The sequence below is a fragment of the Telopea speciosissima genome, chromosome 5 (assembly GCF_018873765.1).
Source record: "Telopea speciosissima isolate NSW1024214 ecotype Mountain lineage chromosome 5, Tspe_v1, whole genome shotgun sequence".
In the NCBI taxonomy this organism is placed as follows: domain Eukaryota; kingdom Viridiplantae; phylum Streptophyta; class Magnoliopsida; order Proteales; family Proteaceae; genus Telopea; species Telopea speciosissima.
Window position 1 is genome coordinate 45,229,040 of NC_057920.1, and position 21,805 is coordinate 45,250,844.

A 21,805-nucleotide genomic window follows, 5' to 3' on the forward strand; every position below is an offset into this window, starting at 1 on the left:
GGTTTCAGGGTTGCAGTCGTTGAAATCAGGGAAACATATGGCTCGTAGAATTTTCTTAATGCTCATAATATTGGCGGTCTTTACTGCATTTTTTAAGTTATCGTTATTAAATAGTGTTGATGCGAATGGGAAGAGAAGAGATAATGGACTCTTGATTATTCAGAATCTTAAGGATGATTCCGCCACCGCTCAGAAGGTTGTGAAGGAAGATGAACCCACCGAGGCCGTGCCTTCTAAACAGTTGTTGGAAGATTTTCTGGTGAGAAAACAGATTTCTTTTTTCTTTTTTGCCATCCTCTGTTCTTTATTTCTTTCTTTTTTTTCCTTTGATGAATGAGTTCGCCCCAATTTCATTTATTTTCCTTCTATTGCCGTATAGCCATTAATGCATTATGAAGTTTTGGATTTTGAATTTTCTCCCACCCCTCCCTTTTATTTAAGGAAGTCATTGTTTATCTCCAGTTGTTCTGAAATCCGATTTTCTGTCTTCCATTAATTTGATGGTTACAACTTACAAGAACATTTCTGGGTCATTAAAACTGAAATTCTGGTTCTTTCCCTTTATAAATTTTGCTATTTTTTTTTCCTCCTAAAAATTGGGTTATTAATTTCTTTTTGGTTTCCAAATTGGGTTATTAAATTTGTTTTTTTCTCTGTTTTATTTTGCTGGATTGTCGTATTGAAGATATGTAGAAACATTTATATTGGTTTTCTTGTTCTACAGACACCTGAAATTTGGAGGAAACCGAACAGCGACAACCATTGAATAAGTGCGGCTTCATCTCTCTCAAATTTCAATCTTATTTTAAGAACTTGATAGATTTCTTTTAATTACATCTAGGTTTTTCTTATTGTATTTAATTTTCAGGGACAGGAACGAGCACTAATGGTTATCTTCTAGTTCATTCCAATGGTGGATTGAATCAGATGAGAACAGGAGTAAGAACTCTTTCTGTATTAACGAAGTTTTAAGAGGTTTTTGGGGTTTCCATAGTCTTTGACATGAACTTCTCCTGGTGCTATTGAAAATGCAGATATGTGATATGGTTGCAGTAGCAAAGATCATGAATGCCACTTTGATCCTTCCTTCACTGGATCATGATTCCTTTTGGACGGATCCAAGGTATGGATTGTTGTTTACATTTAGGCTTCAATACATCATCAATGAAACAGGAGGCAAGCCCTTGATTTCATTCTACATCATTGCAGTGATTTTAAAGATATTTTTAATTGGAAGCAATTCATAGAAGTACTGAAAGATGATATTGAGATAGTAGAGTCTCTTCCACCCAATTATGAAGCTATTAAACCCCTTTCAAAGGCTCTTGTTTCCTGGTCCAAGGTCTGTGACTGTGTTTTGAATAAAACCCTTCATGCATTTTACTCCATTCTACTCCCATCTTGAGCTGTAATAGTTTTTAAATTTCTGCAGGCTAGTTACTACAGAGGGCACATACATTTGTTAAAGATTCATAAGGTGATAAAGTTTACACACACTGATTCACGACTTGCCAATAATGGCCTCTCGAGTTCAATCCAGAAGCTCCGGTGCCGTGCTAATTACCAGGCAACGCAGTATAGGAGAGAAATAGAGGAACTTGGGAAGATATTAGTTGATAGGCTAACAAACAATAGCAACCCATACATTGCTCTTCATTTGAGGTATTCATCCTACTGACATGGTACCTTCAGGAGGTTTGTGGTATGTAAATTCAATCGGGCTAACAATGCCAATTGTAATTACAGATATGAGAAAGACATGCTTGCATTCACTGGCTGCAGCCACAACCTTACCTCAGAGGAAGCCAAAGAGCTCCGAATGATGAGGTTCAATGTGAAGCACTGGAAGGAAAAAGAGATTGATAGCAATGAACGATGGCTGAAAGGTGGATGCCCAATATCCCAAGCTGCTTTCTTCCTCAAGGCCATGGGTTATCCTTCCATCACAAACATTTACATAGTTGCAGGGGAGATTTATGGTAGTAACAGCATTGCTGCATTACGTGCTGAGTATCCGAATGTCTTCTCCCACTCCACTCTAGCAAGAGAAGAAGAGTTGGAGCCTTTTAAGCAATATCAGAAGCTGCCTGCCATTGCTAATTTCAATTCTGTTTGCTTTACTAGCCAAGAGAAGCAAGACAAGCACAGAGAAGACTACATAGATCTGAAGAAAAATCCGGAGTAGTTCCAGGTATACAAGTCATTATCCCGATCAAATGGGGAGTGAGTAGACTTAAATGATGGAATGTATATTCGTTTCACTTAAGTGATTATAGTCACTTTTTTCCCCCTTTCATTGATTGTATTCTTTTTTTTTCATTTGTTTGTCAAATACCATGGCCAGATTGGGATTTGATTGTTGATTCGGAAGATTAATGTATTTGATAAAAGATCATAACAGAAATCTCTGTAATAGGTCCCTTATTTAAGTGTCTGTATTGCTCAGGTCCATGCTCATTTAGAGACAAAATATCCTCACATAAAGAGAGAATCAACATTCTTATGGGCAGTAAAAATCCAGCTATATTGGTTGGGTCAAAGTAATTCATTTTAAATGGTTGCAGTCATGGGATTAAATTCGCCATATTTTCAAAAGGGGAGATGTTCTCTGCATGGGAGCGCATCTGGGAATAGCCTGCGAAGACAGGGGTGGGATTTCTGTCATTCCGGGGGGTGGGCCGGTCATTTCGTCCACCCCCATGTGTATGGGCGCATCCTGCGCACCAGTGTAGAGAACTTTATCCCTTTCAAAAAAGTACTAAGATTGTCTTTGGTTTGATTTCTATTTCTATTCTACATATGAACGGTATGATATCTACAAATTGTTTTTATATATTTCAAACTAAAACTTTTAATGAGTGTGTGTTCATAACAGTTCAAATGAGGCAAATGTGCCCTCATCTTTCTTCCCACGCTTCACTGGAAGGGAGAAAAGGTAGAAACCAAAGTATGAAACATCGTCCCCAAACAACCAAGCGGAGAATACTGACAAACATGAACCAACCATCCCACCAACTTCAAGTCAATCCAAAGAAAATCTGGAGAGAATCCTAACGAGTAAAATCAAAGATTCAAAACAACAAACAAGATTATGTGAGCAGCATACAAAGACGTTGTAGGAGATCCTTGATGCTGTAAAAACATTAGATCTTAACAAGTGACGTATTATGAGAAGATGGAAAGACAAGATGAATATGTATTTTTTTCCATATATATGTACTTCAAATTCAATTTAATACAATGTATTCCATATATGGCTATGACTTATTGCTATGCGTTTTGTGGATTTGAAGTACCATATCACTGCTTACTATAAATTTTTATATTAGTATGGATACAAGAAAAATTGGGAAAGACCATTTATTGCAGTGTCATATCACCACTTACAATTTTAATCCATTTTTTATCTATTTTTAATAAAGTATAATTAAATTTATGCATATGTTGTATACCAAAAAAAAAATTAAAGTTATTTAAAAATAACATATTTCAAGTAGAATCCAACTAATGGATTCATGGGTAACCAAACAATTTTGAATATGGATTCAGGAAGAATCCAACTATCAGACTCATGGTAACCAAACAGTCTTACATATGGATTCAGCTGGATTCCACCTGACAGAACCAGGGCAACCAAACAGTTTTTCAGCTGGATTCCATCTGACAGACCTAGGGTAACCAAACAGGTTTTTTATTCAAATCCAAATCCACATGAACCAGATTCTTAAGAAGCTGATCCAATTTAAGAATCCGACTCATCGGACACCTTCAACCAAACACAACCTTAAGTGGTATCAGAGCCATGGATGAACATGGTAGACTAGTGCTGCCAGCAACACCCGATCCTATGGCTACAATACTTGAGATGTTGCAAAAGTTCTCAATCCTATGCTGAATAGAGGATTACACTTGGAAAAATGAGAACTACGAATGAAAAATTACAACAAATTCTGCAACGATAAGTTACTCCTGTTAGAGACAGTAATCTACCCAAGGACAAGGATAGATATCAGGTAGAATCCCAAGTCCACCAACCTCTTAGGAGGCACAAGGATTACAGAGAAGACAGAGAAAGGAATAGAGATCACAAGGAAGACAGGTATAGAGAATACAAATTTTCATTGCTAAAGGAAATTGAGAGAGCGCAAGTTAAAAATAAAGCTGAAGTGATGGTGAATTATGATGAAAAGAAAGAGACAACTCCTATAGTTTCAAAGATGGAAAGTCAACATGTAGAAGATCCTACTGAAGTGGTCAATGTTGAAGAAACCAAAGTAGAAAAAGCTAAAACAGCAGAAGATGAAAAGGTGGTTGAGAACACTCCACAAGAAATTATTAACATTCAAGATGCTGTTCTTGAAGAGGTACAGCTTGTGCCTCAAGTCAAAGATGAAAAGGATACCACTGCTGAAGACTCTATGAACATGCCATACATACTTGACATTGATTCAAAAGTTGATCACATAGAGTTTGTTCTGCCACCACGGTTCTTTGAAGAGAAAGCTCCATGCCTTGAAGACTATATTCCTAATATTCCTACATTACCGGAAATTGTTTGGGGACGGTTAAAGCTGCTACTTACAAGTTGTTTCCCCCTCATCACTGCAAAATTCAAGGATGAAATTTTTCAAGCAAGGTAGAGTTGATGTGGATTTATCACCAAATTGGGCTTCTTTTATTAGAAATAAGTCTAGGGTTGGGTTATATACATGTTGAGCCGTTGATCCCATGGGTTTTAAATGTAATAGGCCACTTTTATGGGCCTAAACTATGGGTAATAAGGTTACATACGAGATTAGTTAGTAGAGTTCCTTGGTTAGTGGTCATGTGATCACTTAAGTGATCATGTGACTTGGTTAAGTGGTCATGTGACAACTTAAGTGGTCATGTGACTATTTAATTGTTATTTAAGTTGGGCTGGATTAGGACTCTATAAGTACAGCCATATTTTGAGTCTGTTTCCTTTAGTATTTTAGTTTCCTAGTCAGTTTAAGTTACCTAATAGGTTAAGGATTGGGTAAGGCCTTTCCTTTTTAGTATAGGTAATGTAGCTCTAAATAGGAGAAGGAACTATTAGAGGCCAAGCAACAGGATCTCAAAGGGGCTGCTGGTTCGAATGGACAGAATTAGGGTTTTTAGGTCAATTCCTAGGGTTAGGCTTGGGGGAATGGGGTAATTCTTATATGGTTTTAATATGCAGGTTTTAAGGAGTCTAATAATGTAGGTTTTGATGATGATTAACTAAAAAATTGAATTTCAGAAAATTAGGGTTAGGGTTTTGGGTTTTAGGTTTTAGAACTTAGGTTGAAACTAGGGTTTTTAATGGGATTTTAAGGATGAGGCTTTGGTCGAGTGTTAGGAATGATGAGAAGGGAATTCGGTTGAAGTTTGAGGTGATTTGGATGGTTAAATAATGCTGGACAGGTTTTAGGGTTTTTTTGGGGTTTCACAGAGACAAGGTAAACTAGGGTTGGAGTGGGAGAATGGGGCTGCAAGTTGGATCGAGTGGAGGGGAGGCTGTGAAAGAGTTATGTTTGAAATTTAAAAGGATTTGGTTGATGGGATAGGTCTGGGCAGAAACTAGAATATTTAGGGTTTTGTGGATTGATTGAAGTTAATGGAGGGAATGGTGACGCAGATCCGCTGGACTGAATTAGAGGATGAGAAGAAGGGGATGAAGGAAATTAATTAAATAACTTACTGATTGAAGAAAGCCTTCAATGCAGGCAGCAGCTCTGTGATAGAAGGATAAAACCACCTTCCAGCTGTAGAGGATCCTCCCAGCCGTCACGGCGTAAGGAGTCAACCGGATTCCACCGATCCCTTTCCACCTTGATAGAACCACAAGAATGCACACTCACACGGAGCAAAGGAGCAGCAACAATGGCAGCCAACAATTCTGTTTTTTTTTTCAAATATTCAACTGTGTGGGAGCCTCCCACGATTTGAGTTTTTATATTAAAAGGCCATAGGCCAAAACCTATTACAACTTAAACACTCCTTAAAAAATCGTGGAAGGGTGTTGCTAAACATAAAATAACTTAAAATTTAAAGTAAAAAGACCTAACTGACCCTGCTAACTTAAACTAAAAGACACTTAACTAAATAACTTAAATTGAACCAATTGGATGCAACCAATTTGAACTAGTTCAATTAAAAAACAGAAAAATAAACTAAGTATGGAATGGAAAAATACTAGAATGCAATCCTAAGCTATGGCTCCCAAACTAAGCCCTAATTTCAGACTTTTTCTTCTTCTTCTTCCTACGAATGTGGGCACTTGGTGCGGCATCAGCTCTCCCCAACTTAAAAGCCTTCATCTCCAATGAATGGTTAAAGGTCAAGGAATGATCATCCAAATCAAGGTCAAGCTTCTTCAAATCATCTCCAACACGTGAGTGGTGGAGGACCACTGAAAGGGAGATGGACTTTAATGGAACAGCACCCCGCACTTGGGAAGACATGAAGTACGACCTGAGTAAGAAGTATTTGCCAAGGCACTTCAGGTCTCAGTTACAGGATCAATTCAACTCCCTTCGCCAAGGGACTATGACTGTATCTAAGTACATAAAGAGATTCGATGCACTTTCTTCTCGCACTGGCTTAGGAGGAGGGCATCCAAATGCTTTCCCAGTTCAGGTTGGGTTTGACAAGTGAGATCATTAGGGCAATTGGGGTGGTTGAAGTTACAGACATTCGAGATTGCTTTGAGAAGGCCTTGAAAGCAAAGGAGCTACTAGCTTCAAGCGAACAACCGGGTTCTATTTCCAAGCCGGCCTATATCAACACTAGCACCTCACGACAAGGTCAGCATCTCTCACCCTGTTGCTCCCCCACGTGTTGATGATAAGGGCAAAGCTCCTATGGGACGTAATGAACCCTTCACTTGTTTCTACTGTCAAGACAAGGGGCATATTGCTAAGGACCGCCCAAACAAGAGGAAGAACATCAACGTGGCTGCCAAGGAAGAAACCCACGATGATGATGAAGAAAAGGGCTTCGAAGCGATATCACATCTCTCTAGGATTGTATCTCGTAAATTTTGATGTAGAACAAGCTAAGGATTAGCTCCAAATTATTGTTGAATACTAGAAAATTCTCAATTCCTTACCTTGTCTAGCCTAGCCACTATTGACCCTGGGCTGGACCCCCCCCCTTCACTTAAACTCCCTTTTTAGGCTTCAGGTCTTCGGGTCTCAAATCCATCCTCTTCTCTTAACCCGACCGGTGACCCTCCTTCACCTGTTATTGCTTCTTTTCGTTCTTCTTTCCCACGTAGCTCTTCTTCCAAACTGGCCTGCTTGGCTACGCCTTTTGACTACTCTTACCGTAGGCGATGTCGCAGTGAAACTCGCTCCAGGTCTGTTCTGTCCAGACTCTCTGAGCCTTTGTTGCCCCATCCCTCCCTCTTCCAATGATTCAAGGCTTCACTTGGAACACTAGGGGCTTGAACTCCCCCTCCAAACATGCTGCTGTGCACTCTCGGCTTCGGTCTTCTCGAGCCAATTTTTGCTGCCTCTTAGAAACCCATATTAAAGAGCCTAATTCTGGCAAAATCCTTAATTCTCTGGCCCCTGGTTGGTCTCTTCTCTCCAACTACCTCCACCATCCAAATGGCCGAATTTTGCTTATTTGGGACCCCTGCAAATTATCCATCTCTTTGTTCCTCTTCTTCCCAATACCTTCACCTTTCTTTTTCTGATTGCCTGGGCCACTTTTCCTTCTTCTTCACTGTGGTTTATGCCCACAATTGTCACCCTCAAAGGCTTCCTCTTTGGTCTGATCTTCGTTCCATTGCTAGCCATATTGGTCCTCAACCTTGGGGTTTGGATGGTGACTTCAATGTCATCAGATACAGTTGTGAAAAGCAAGGTGGTGACCATCTGGATTTGGAAGCAATGAATTCTTTCAATGACTGTATTGAAGACATTGGAGTGAATGACCTGAGGTGGTCTGGCTTTCCTCTTACCTGGAGCACAAAAGGGTTGGTATTCATCGAATCTCCTGCAAGCTGGATAGAGTGTTGGTCAATGAGGACTGGCTTTCAGCTTTCCCCTCTTCCCATGCTTCCTTTGACAACCCTAACATATCTGACCATTCTCCCATCTCCCTTGCTATTCAGCCTTTCACCTCTTTTGGTCCTAAACCCTTCAAATTTTTTGACATGTGGACCTCACCCCTCCTTCTTACCCACTGTACTAGAAGCTTGGACCAAACCTGTCTTTGCTTTCACCACTCCCCTTATTGCTCTATCCAAAAAGCTCAGAAATATCAAGGTAGCACTTAAAGATTGGAATACCAACACTTTTGGTAACATTCCCCAGCAGGTTATGGATTGCAAGGCAAAGCTTGCCTCTATTCAACTTCGGTTGCAGGCTGAACACTTCAACACTACCTTAGCTACTAAGGAAAAAGAGATTTCAGCTGAGCTCTCCTCCTTGCTTGCTTGTGAAGAAAGTTTTCTCAAGCAGAAGTCCAGAATCAAGTGGTTAGACCTAGGAGACTCCAATACTGCTTACTTTCATCATTCTTTGAAAGCCAGAGTCAATTACAACTCAATTGTTAAGCTCACAGCTCAAGATGGTTCTACTGCTACAACAGTTAAAGATATAAAAGACTTGGCAGTTCAGCACTTTAAGGGTCTCTTTAGCTGCCCTTAATTGGTCTCTTCTCCTATCCCGAATGACTTGCTCAACAAGTTCATTCCCTTGGCTTCCATTGAATCTTTGAGCTCGATTCCCAAAGAAGATGAAATAGTAGCAGCCAGCCATTCCCTCAAGGTGTCGGGTGCTCCGGGTCCGGATGGGTTTAGTATGGGCTTTTTCTTAGCTACTTGGGACATCATCAAGCAAGACCTTATTACAGCTTTTGAAAGTTTCTTCTTTAATCCTAACCAGGTCAAGGGCATCAATCACACTTTCCTCTGCCTTATCCCCAAAAAGGAGGGGGCAGCCACTATGAATGACTTCAAGCCCATTGCTCTTTGCAATTTGCTTTACAAATTCATTGCCAAGATTGTTGCTCGGAGGCTTAAAAGTGTACTGGATCTCCTTGTCAGCGACAAACAATCTGCCTTCATCCCAGGAAGAAACATCTCGAACAACATTCTTCTTTGCCATGACATTGTCAGAGGGTTTAATAGGAAAAATCACTCTCCTGCTATTCTCCTAAAGATTGACATCCATAAGGCTTTTGATTCTCTTAGGTGGGATTTCATCAGGCAAGTTATGACCTTAATGGGATTTCCGGCTAATTTTGTGAACTGGATTCAGACCTGTATCTCCTCCCCAAGGTTCTCAGTTTTAGTCAATGGCAGCCCAGCGGGGTACTTTGATGCTTCTGTGGGGATTCGTCAAGGCTGCCCTCTATCCACTTACTTGTTCACCTTGGCTATGGAAGTCCTCTCTAGGAAAATTCAAATTAGTACTGATCAGCACTTCATTTCTCCATTGCCAAAGTTTAAAGCTCTCAAGCTAACACATTTGGCGTTTGCTGACGACCTGATGATTTTCTCAAAGGCTTCCATTACTTCTCTTGATTCGGCTTTGCTCTTTTTCCAGCACTTTCACGATCTATCAGGCCTTCGCATCAACCCTTCAAAGTCTCTGTTGTTCTTTGCTGGGGTTTCGGTTTGGACAAAGTGGCTTTCATTGACAGATCTGGGTTTCAAGAGGGGTACCTTCCTGTCAAGTATTTGGGGCTCGCTTTAATTCATGCTCGGCTTTCTACTCACCATTGTTCCCCGATGCTTGATATCATCTTCAAAAGACTTCAGCTGTGGAAAGGTAGACTTCTCTCTTATGCAGGCAGATTGGTCCTCATTAGATCAGTTTTGGAATCTTCCTATATCTACTGGTCTGGCTGCTTTGGGCTCCCTCAAACTACTATCAAGTCCTTGGAAACTCTTTTGGCCTCCTTCCTCTGGAAGGGCAATGATTCTTCAAGGTTCCTCCACCCTATCAACTGGGTTGCTGTGTGTCTTCCAAAGGAGGGTGGCTTGGGTATTAAAAGAATCAAAGAAGTGAATTACGCTGGAATCATCAAGCTCATTTGGAAGATTGCCTCTAAGCAGAAAAGCATCTGGGTTGACTGGATTTACTCGGGCCCTCTTCGGCAGGACTCCATCTGGACGGCTTCATCTTCCTCAGATTCTTCTTGGGTCTGACACAAGACCTTAGACTCCCGCCATCTAGTCCTTCACAATATTCACTCTCAGATTGGTGATGGCTCGTCATCCTATCTCTGGCTTGATCATTGGCACCCTCGGGGGATCCTCATCCACTTGATAACTCCGAGAATCATTTATGCTTCTGGTCTTCACAAGCTCTCCTTGGTAGCCGACATCCTCGACCAGCATGGTGGTTGGTCCCCTCCTCCTGCCTCCTCTCCAGAGCTTACTCTCTTCTGGAGTGAGCTTCCCTCCATTTCCAGAAGGCTTTTGAGTAGAGGCGACTGTGTCTCTTGGTTGGCAAGCAATTCAAACTCTTTCTCCTCCAAATCAGCTTGGGATCTTATTCGTCTAAAAGGTTAATTAGCTCCTTGGAGAAAGCTTCTTTGGTTCAAGCATCATATCCCTCGGCATTGCTTCACTGCTTAGAGAATCTTCTCCAAATGTCTCCCAACCCAGGCTTTCCTCTGTCACCGGCATATTCCAGTATCGACCTCTTGTTGTCTCTGCTGGAACTGTGTGGAAGACTCTGATCATCTCTTCTTTGAGTACACTACTACGACAGCAATTTGGAAAGGCATCTTGGCTAAATGCTGGCCGGCCCCTAAAAGAATTCTTCCCTTCTCCCGCGAATGGATCTAGATCGACATGACATTTGCAAGTTCCTCTATTTGCGACACGGTTGGAAAGCTTGCTTTTTGTGCTACTCTTAATCACATTTGGATGGAACGTAATATCAGGAAATGGACCACCAAGTCTAGGTCTTATTAGCAGATTTGGGATTCCATTTCCTCTGAAATTAAGGCGAAATTATCATCTGTTCCTCCTTTGTGTCTTGATACCCCAAGGAACAGACTCATTGTTGTCTCCTGGGGCCTCTCTTCTGTCTCTCTTATTGGTTCCAGCCCTCTCTTATGAGGGTTAGGTTCTTGATTCTTTGTTTTGTTGCTCCCCTTTAGGGGCCCTGTATATTTTTCCTCTTTGATAATGAATTTCTTATTCACCCAAAAAAATATATATATAATTATGTAGACACCCAAACAACTGAAACATTTTTCCGATGAGATGAATCCTCCACCCCACCCCACCTACCCCTCCTCATCCTCCTTCCTTGCCTCCGATGACCTCCATAGCCTCCACCTCCTCCGTCTCTACCACCATCCTTTCCCCCTCCACCACCACCATCCCCAATGCCGCAAGTCCTAAACCATGGACCTCCCTTTTCCCTCAGCCATCTCCTTCCTCCTCTGCCGGTACCAAACTCCACTATGTCAAACCATCCTCTGAGACTGGTTTACCCTTCGCCCACTGCCCCGACTCCAACCCCACACCTGAAATCTCTAAATGGAAGTCTTGTTTGGTGGGTCATTTCCTTGGCTCTAGACCCCCTTTCAACATCGTTAAAGCTTCCCTTTCCAAGCAATGGAGAACTTCTGGTTCCCTGGACACTTTCCTTCTTGACAATGGGGTATTCATCTTTCATTTCTTCTCGGATGAGGCTAAGACCCGTGATCTTGATGGTACTCCCTGGATGGTTGGCCCCAAACCACTTTTCCTCCGCCAATGGTCCCCTTATCTCCTGCTCCACAAGGTCGACCTCAACACTATTCCCTTGTGGATCACCCTCCCTGGCCTGCCTCTGCAATACTGGACCCAATAATGCCTTAGTCGCTTAGGCTCGGTCATCGGCTACCCGCTCCACACCGACGCTCGAACTCTCAAGATGGATCGCCTCTCTATCGCTCGTTTATGCATTGATGTTTCTGCTGATAGTCCTCCTCCCTCTTCCATTACCATATTGGAAGATGATGGCTTCAGCTTTGAGCAACCTGTAAAGTTTGAGTGGATTCCCCCTCACTGCAGCCATTGTAAAACTTTTGGCCATCTCACTAAAGATTGTGCTGGCTCTACTCCTCTGTCCCTTGCTGCGGTCGGAGCTTCTCTGGCTTCTCCTGATGGACCCACTCTTCCTTTGTCTACTGAGTCTACCTTAACAACGTCGACCCCTCCAACGTTGGATCAAGTCTCTCCCTCTCTCGACGCTCCTTCGCTGGTTCAAGCTTCCAGAGATGAGTCTCGCCTCAGATCTTCCTCGGTTCTTCCTGGTCCTTCTAGATCCCCAAGACGAGGAAGATCCACTACTCGTCACCATCGCAACAGCCATTGCCAACACAATCGCCGACGCTTAGTTCGTCTCACCGCCAGCCCTCCTCCATCCATGGTGGAGACCTTGATCTCTGTTCCCGAGAACACTGTAGCCCCTGCTACTCTGGCTCCTCCTCTATCAACTCCCCTGACGTCTAAACATCTCCTTTTGATCCATGAAGACCTTATTGGACGAAGTACCTCTATGCCTGAAGATCCTTTTGCTGCTTGTACGATTTTTCCATTCCTCTAATCAAACGCAGCTGCTGTCCTTGCAAACGCCTGATGAAGCTTGCTCTGTGCTTGGAAGACACGATATGCCTTTCCCATCACTTGATCTGTGGACTTGTAGGCTGCCCTGCCCTATGGTTCCTCCAGTCGCTGTCATCATCGAAGCCCAGGAGAGCCTGGCCGCAAGTTGCCATTACCGTGCTAAGGCCCCGCTTCCTGCGAGAAGGTTTGATCCCCCTTTTCCTTTTTCTGATTGTTCTCCCCCCCCCCCCAATCCCTTTTATCCTCTCCCTTTCCCATTTTACCCCCCCTTCTATCTAATCCTCCCACCCACGTGGACTCCTTCACGATCTAAACCCCATCCCTTTCAATCCATCGTTGGGCCCTCCCTCTTACCCTTTACTCCCCTACCTCCTACGGGCCCACTCCTCAGGCCCATCCACGCCCCTACACCTCCTTCCCCTTCCCTTTACTCCTCTACCTTCTTTGGGCCCATTCCTCAGGCCCACCCACGCCCCACTGCCCAGCCCAAATCCTTCTTCACTTATAACCTCCCCATTATCCAACCTCCAGCCCATCTGTACCAAAAACACTACCCAAACCCACCCACCCCCTTTACCGCTCCTACCATATTCCGATCTATTTCAAACCCTCATGATGATGATCTTATGGGTCGGCGCTCGGAGAGTGGTGCCTAATACCCTACCCGGGTTTGGGACGTTACATCGCCTGCAGCCGAAAATCCTTTTTTTTTTTTTTTTTTTTTGAACTAGGTGGTTGACATTTTATCCTTTGGGAATTTGATTTTCTAACTATTTTTATTGGATTCTAATCGGAGGGTATTTCCTTATTTATGAATAAAATGAATCATTTACTTAAATGATATTTGGCATCAATAAGGTGTTTCAATCAGGTTCAGGTCAAAACTCCCCAGTTTCATCAAGTTTCGATGGGGTAAGCAAGGTTTAAAGTATCGGTATTGGGTATTGAATCGGTCGGACGATTTTAAGAGACGTATCGTATCGTATTGTATTGTATTGTATCAGAGATATGTATCGATCGGTGCAGAAACATATGAAAATAAACAAAATACACATCGAATACACTTTTTGATACAAAAAACAATATAAACAAGCAATATATGTCATATTTCATGCATATACACTAAGAATTGTGAATAATGTATAACCAGACAAGTGCGACACTTTGAAATTGTTATAAAAGGTGGGATTTCTTACATGCAAAGTCAGGGTGGATCAAACTCATGTCTGTAAGGGTTTTCAAGAATAAGAGCAACTAGGATGATGTTGTGTACTGACTGAACATAAGCACAATACTGACCCTTAAGAAGCCATTTTCGGTTTTGGGTGAAAAATAGTGGATTTGAGCTCCAATCTTTGCAAATGTATATGAAGCATGCAATATAAGGATGTCAACCGGTACGGTTTCGGTACGGTACAGAAAACAGGTACCAGATACCAATACCATACCATACCATTTAAATACACATTTCTAATACCGGTACCATACTGCTTCGGTACGGTATAAATACGGTACAGAAAACAGTATCGGTTCAGTACAAAAACGGTATGAAATACAGTTTTTCACCCAAAAGAAATCCTATCAGACTGAAAATTCAGGGTTTGAATCTCAGCTCTGAACCCATCATGAATCCAACTGAATAGCACCCGAAAGATCAGATAATGAATTAAGTTTAAGTTATTGAAGTCACATCTGGTTAAATATAGACTCAGATCTGATTTCAGTGACTTGAATCTCGCAGTTCAAGCTGTATTAACCAGATCTGAAGTTGTCTGACTTGAATCTTTGCAATCGGAGTCTCTTTAGGGTGGGAAAGAACAATCTCATAGGTGATGAGAAGCAGAATTGTTGAAGAAAGGGTCAGATTTTTTACACAAAATAGAGCAGCCGTAGGTGATGAGAAGAAGCAGATTTGTTGAAGAAGGTTCTGCACTTCTGCCGCGAGGAAGCCAGGAAGGGGAAAGGGAAATTGGGAAACTTGGAAAGGAGAAGCAGATTTCTTGAAGAAGGTTCTGCCACTCTGGGCGCCGCGAGGAAGCCAGGAAGGGGAAAGGGAAACTGGGAAAGGCTGAAACGCCTAAAAGGAATTAGGGATTAGGCTTTACTTAAGGTAGTTTTTTTACTTTTACAAGTTTATTCTCAACACGGTACGGTTTCGGTACAGTTTCGGTATAACAGTACGGTTTCGGTACATACCAACGGTATTGAATTAAAAATCGATACCATACCATACCGTACCGAGGTCAATACCGTTTTCTTATACCTTACCGTACCATTTTGTAACAGTACGGTTTGGTACGGTTTTATGCGTTTGGTTTTGGTTTCGGTTCCAAATTGACACCCTTAATCTAATAGTTAGTTGAACCTATTCTCCTTGAATCATAGCCAAAAAAAAAAAAAACTAGAATGCAAGATTTGAAGCAAAAGATCAAGCTTTTTGGAAAAAAACCTACCTTTCCCTTCAAGTATTGAGTATGTCTAGTATTCCAAGGATTTGAGTGCGATGTGAATCCGACCCGACCCGACATATTTTGTGGCGCGACCCGAAGGGAGAAAAAGTTGAGATTTAGTTCATGAAGCGAAAGGCCCAACCTGTAGCAAGCAAACAAATCTCTTTTGGGGGGGGGGGGAGGTTTGGGGGCTATGCCCCCAAAAAAAAATTTGGGGGTTCTGGTTCATGTTTGGTGTAAAATGTGAAAAAAGGCATGTGTATCGATACATTTAAAAACCCAAACAAACGGTAATATTAGTACGTATCGAGTGTATCGATACGTATCGACCATATCGTATCGTATCAACACGTATCGGTCGATACATATCAATACATTCGATACAATTCATTTTTTTTTTTTTAAAAGAGACGTATCAGTCAGTATCGTATCGATACCAACCGATACTGATACGTATCGGCCCATACGATACAGACCGATACTGATACGTATCGGCCCATACAATACAGACCGATACTTTAAACCATGGGGGTAAGTGAATTTATATGGGTGGTTCAGGTCAAAACTTGAGAAACTACCGAAATATAACTTAAACATGTTGAAAACTGTTGAAACCAGGTACAAATCGGTACCGCATATCAGTTTCATCTCGGTTTCATAATATAGAACCATGCTAAATCCTTATACTATGATTTCTTGAAGTGTAGTATGGCCATTGGCCTACCTTCATTACAGGAAAAACAATTAAATTGTTTGAATGATAAATTTTCAACTCCCCGAAAGACTTAAAAAAATGACTTAGTAGTAAACAGGAAATGAAAGAAAATGAGAAAGTATGCCAAGCATCAACCAGTAATCCAGCAAGCTTGTACTTGTACCAATAAACTACTCAGTAAAAAAAAAAACAGCCAGCCTTGATTATAGATGCTGAGATACAAAGAAAGTTATTTCTATATCATTTAGAAAACCATTCATAAGGATTTTACGCCCTAACTACCCCCCCCCCCAAGGGGGGGGGGGGCTTCAAGAGTGCTAAATAATCAATTGCATCCACTAAACACTAAAGCCCATCAATGCTGCAAACTTGAGAATTTATCAATCCAATCTTAGGTTATCAAACAAACAGACAAATTCATATAAAAGAAAGAGAAGAAAAACATATGAGAGACCTAAAAAACTAAAAGGGGACTTTGTCAGACACTTGAATTGAACTAACACAGCCAAATGGAAAACATGAAGCACGTATGACGAGTGATTAAAATACTTACTTAGTGGACAATCATCCCCTGGAAGTTTCCAATTAGGACAACAACCATCAAAAGCCATCCTGCAAATCCCACATGTTTCATCTTGGGCATCCCATGTCCAGGAAGCTACAGCATGCAACCTATAATTTAGACAAATAGAAGACAACTATAATACCATATCAACAACAGATATAGTAACACAAGATACCGTACAAACAAAGGGAAGCTTAGGTAATTAGTTTTTAAAAAAAAAATCAACTTTGATGCAAGAAATGTAATTTAGAAAATCCCACACTTTATATGTAAACAATGGGCAAGCACTCCCAGAAATTTATGATACAGATGCAAGATATAGAGAGTACGTACTCTGTTTATAAGTCCAGTTAAGTCCAGCAATATTTGGAAAGAAGAACGTTATAAGGAAAAGCATGAAGGATGAAACAGATGGAAATATCCAAACAGGCAAATGGACTCAAACAGAGTTGAAAGCTAATGATTCTGAACATTGGAAAAAGGAAACCCAAAAGAATCAGGCATGAAATCCTTCAATAACTATTGATACATGCAATAAATAGTAAAATATTGAAACTCAAAAAAACTAACAAATACAAACAAAAGGCATATAAGAAGCACAAAAAATGAAAAGAAAAAGAAGTATACGATATGAACATTGGAGAAACAACAACTAATTCAACTCTACTTAACTAAGCCTTCTCCATGTATCAAGAGAAGAAGAGGTGGAACCTAAGCCTTTTCCTACCAAAATGGGGAACGTTGTAGAACCAACACTAACCTCAAAGTTCTGATAAAGAATCTGTAGAGGAGCAAAATATTGGATCGGATTAGGTAGTCAAGTTTGAGTAACTGTGCTACTACAAAGTGCCAACAGCTAATCTTGCTGGATCATTAACTCAAAAATTAACCTCAAGCTTTTCAGACACTTCGATTCCAAATCCAACTGAAAGACAAAATGTGGCTCCCATATCTTTATGAAACATACCATTCAGGGGACATGGTCAAATCTTGCCGAAATCTCAGCGAGATTTCAAAAATCTTGAGAATCTTGAGCTCCTCAAGACGAGTTTACATACGAGACACAGAATATGCACTAACTCGAATATCTCGACCGAAATTTAGGCGAGATTATGGTACTTTGTACTGTCTCGTCAAAATTTTGGAAAATTGCTACATTCCACATTATACAAAAACACCGACACGAGAGCACACTTCGAAATTTCGATGTAACTCAACAGCTAAGGGGGTTTTCTGTATAGAGAAAGGGGGGGGGGGGGGAACCTTGTTTCTTGACTTTTTGGCCACATCAAAACTCAATACAACTAGGATACACTACTGGGGGTTGCCACATCACTACGACGATAACTGCTACATTCCACATTATAAAAAAAACACCAACTCGAGGGCACACTTCGAAATTTCGATGTAACTCAACAGACAAGGGGGTTTTTGTATAGAGAAGGGGGGGTAAACCTTGTTTCTTGACTTTGTGGCCACATCATCACTCAATACAACTGGGATACACTACCGGGGGTTGCCACATCACTACAACGAGATTGATTGTATTGTTGGGAGTTAGGACATGGAAGACTAGCGAAGTAGGGTGTCTATGACTAATGTATTGTTCATTGTTGGGTGTCTATGTAATATGCATTGTGAACACTTCACTATGGAGGACTTTGTAGTAGAAACTTTGAGTCTGTAACTATTTCTTAAATAATTATTCAATATTATGTGTCTTCATCCATTATTGCATAATTTACTTGTTTTACTAGCCAATTATGTCTTGTAGTACTCAAACAATGTGCAGAATAGGCAATTTTACATTAAAGGTTCAATGTTTATTGCCAACCAAGAATACAAATCCAAAACACCAAATTGGGTGTTTTTTTAACAATTTAAAGATTAAAACATGTTTATTAAGCCTAAAAGAAGCTTCCCTTAAAGTTTCGGAGCCAACTATGGCCATTTGCCCCCCAAAACAACATTACTGAGACATAAAAAAAAAAAAAACATAAACTCGCCAAATCTCAGTGGTCTCGACCTGGTCGCACCTCCCCAAGACGAGTTTTCGAACGTTGTTAATGAATAGGGGTTTGGGTACGACAATAAGAAAAAGAATAAGAAGAGAATAATAAAGCCAACAAGAAGGAAGCACTCAAATCTGGATGTAAAAGAAAATCATCTGTGAATGACAAATATAGTAGCCAGGAAGGATACGTAGTATTTTAACCTTCATTCTCTCCCCTGCAATACCCAACATCCTATGTTTAGCAAAGTTATTTCCTGGACCTCAAACACACAAATATGATCCATTTAGAAAGCTATAAAACATTTTGATCTAATTTCACAATAACAATTACTGATTTCTTTACAAACAGCAATAATGACAGACATGAGCATTGAAACCAAATAAAGCGGGTTAAACAAAATAAATTTTTAATGCTCTCTGATCAAAATGATCAGAGTAGGCCATTTGCCAGTAACTGGTAGTCTTTAGGGCTGTTACAGTATTGAGACTAAGAAACCAGCACACAAACAATCAAGGAAGAGAAGAAGAAGAAACAATAAGAGAGAACGAAGGGAGAGGGGAGAGAAATAGAGAGAGAGAGAATTGAGAAGTCATGGCTAGAGAGAATACCTAGCTAAGACCCACAGCCAACAATATATAACTATTAAAGTGTGAAATTACAAGAAAAGACAGAAACTAAACTAAACTAAACAGTACAGAACTACCCATAACTAATTACTACAGGATACCCAAAACAACCCTAGAGTGGTGGTAATACCCTTTTAACAAGTGCAAAATAGAATAGGCTCATCCAAAAACTAGATATCACCATCAATGTGACAAAATACTTCAAACTCATAGAACCATCTCTCATGTACAACCTTGTGTACCCTAATCAAAACATCTGTGAGAAACCAGGTTAAAGAGGCTGCATTTTGGTCTTTAATCAAATCAACACCAAAGATAAACTAGTGCATTCAATTGCTGGATTCCAAAACCCGTAAAAGAAATCATAGACTGTTACCGATACATGGGCTTAATACCATAAATAGCTTCAATCCCCTCTGTTAATGATAGGGGCTTTCTTGGTAGGTATAGTTATGTCTATTGTACATGGTTGTCAAGGCAACTAGGCAACCCAAAACTTTTATATAATTATGTTTAGGGTAAATGACACCCAGGGTACCTAATGTTTGGAGAAATTATACGAAGAATGCCCAACGTTTGGAATCTTATCATTTGGGATACTTCACGTTTCATAATATGATGCTTGAGGAACCCACATTTTACCGATATTACATTTGAGGTTCCTTCTTTTTTTTTAAATCCCAATTTTAACCCTCTCCTCCAACCCCATCCCACCCTCATCCTTGCAAACACAGTCGGGACCCCCACCACCACCACTGCCCACACCCTCCCTCTCCTTCCCTGCAACCCCGCCCCACCCCATTCCCCATTCCCTTCCCTGCTCAGCCCTGCCCCGCCACGGCATTTACTTTCTCTCTTCTAGTGATCTGCAACTACATGCATATTGTGATGCCGACTAGGCTGGTTGTGCTAATACCCGCAACTCCATTACTGGTTATTGTGTTTTTTAGGTGCCTCTCCCATTTCTTGGAATAAACAAAGCATAGTGTCTCTCTCTTTCGCCGAGGCTAACACTACTTGTTAAATTACTTGGCTCTCATATTTGCTTAAAGATCGTAGTATCAAGCATCCTCAACCAGCCATCTTGTACTATGACAATAAAGCAGCATTGCATATTGCCGCTAAGTCTATCGTTCACCAGCGAACAAATTCAACTACCAACATATTATAATCAAACCATTCATTACACCCGAGAGAGTTCCTGCATCCTATCCGTTATAAACTTCTTCGGCACTCTATTCCTGGCGGGAGTCTCACTAAGAAGTGGCCATCCAAAGCTCCCAGGGGAGAGCCTTAGGAAGTCAATGTCCTGTTGGTCATTTCGAACTTTTGAACGATAAGAGGAGAAGGAAAAAAACGACAAACGACAACAACAACTGAGATAGCTACTATGAACAACGAAATGAAGCTCATTTCAATGACTACAATAGTTTGATACTTAGAACTGTTTGATGATAGTGAACCTCAGTGCACATAAAACTGCAAATAAATAGGGTGAGGCTAAAGAACCGGTTATGTTCTGGACAAATTTCAGTTCAAAAAAAACCAAGACTTGGGCTTCAAGGGGAAGACCATTCGAATCAGAATTAGAAGACGTAAGTTGTATTGACTAGAATACTTTTGTGCAAAAAAAAAAGGTACTATTGACTAATCCCATAAGGAATTCGGGAGTAGTCCTAATACTCCTTTAGCGAGTAGAAAAGGCTCCCTCTTTGGCATTGCATTTACCGTGGAGCAAATCCCACAGGTCTCTGAAGCCCACAAAGAGAGGGAGAGAGACAGAGAGGGGGTTTCAGATTTCTTACCTGTTTCCGCAGGTCTCTGCTGGATGCTCCACGGCGTTCCCTGCTTCTCGAGGAGTCCAGGTGCTTGGCCCTCCACGGTGTTCGTTGCTGCTCGAGGAATCGAAATCCAGGTGTTGCTGACTTGATGTTGTCGCACTGCCGGCTGTTGCTCTGGATGGCAGTGGCCCTAGTGCCGCTGCTCTAGCCCGTTAGGAGAATCTCTGGCCTATGCGCCGCTGGGAAAGTGGGAGGAGGGGATTGGTTTCGTTAGTCAGTGTCTCAAGGAAGAAGGTTCGGGGCGAAGAAGGGAAAATTATCTACTGCGATTCCTGCCCAGTACAATACCTCAACTTCTGACACCCTCGGGTTCCACAAGTTTCCCCTTAGATGATCGACACATGTCACCCCAAAATCCAACAGCCAAATTTGAAAGCCACATTTCACCCAATTAAACAACCCTAATCCTCTTTCCCGCATTTCTCTCTCTTCTTTCCACTTTTCCTCACTCCTCTCCCTCACTCCTCTCCTCTTTCTCTCGGCCTCACCCTACTGCTGTGACCATCACACCGCGGGAGAAGTCCTCTGTAGCACCTCTCACCATCTCGCTTTGTCAGAATACTCTACCGTTGTGACCATCACACCATGGGAGAAGTTCTCAGATTTTTGTTCTAACTTCCGCCTCTCACTCCTCTGCATTTGTGGAGTACCCATCGGAGAAGGCAACGAGTGCCTCACCCTGCAAACCCTCACCGCTCCTCTCCTCCCTAACAGCCTTCGACGGCAACGGTTCTTCCACCAATCGCTACACACCCTGGTGCAGCAAGTGACTTATGATTTCATTCTCTCCACCAAAGCAGTTTGGATCTGGAGCTGTTGCACAAAGAAAGATACTATTCCACTATGAGGTTTCCCTCTCTGCAACACAAGAACTAGTAATGGAAACAAAGAACCAATTCTCTTGAAGCTTTCTTGATTTCTCAATTGATTGATTACCTCCCCCCTACATGGGGTCAGTAGCCTCTATTTATACAAGTTTCATTCCTCCAATCCACTTTACCTCCAAT

The 21,805-nt window shown here is 41.4% G+C and overlaps 1 protein-coding gene across 1 annotated transcript in view; it reads right to left on the minus strand.

The window, feature by feature from the left end:
• Positions 1-21,452, minus strand: part of LOC122663003 (anaphase-promoting complex subunit 11-like) — a 35,270-nt gene extending 13,818 nt beyond the window's left edge. The window contains exons 1-2 of the mRNA XM_043858710.1: positions 21,340-21,452; positions 16,305-16,423 (exon numbers count right to left, since the gene is read on the minus strand). Of these exons, the coding sequence (XP_043714645.1) occupies positions 16,305-16,423; positions 21,340-21,452 (232 nt within the window). The remainder of the gene's footprint in view (positions 1-16,304; positions 16,424-21,339) is intronic.
• Positions 21,453-21,805: the final 353 nt, after the last annotated feature.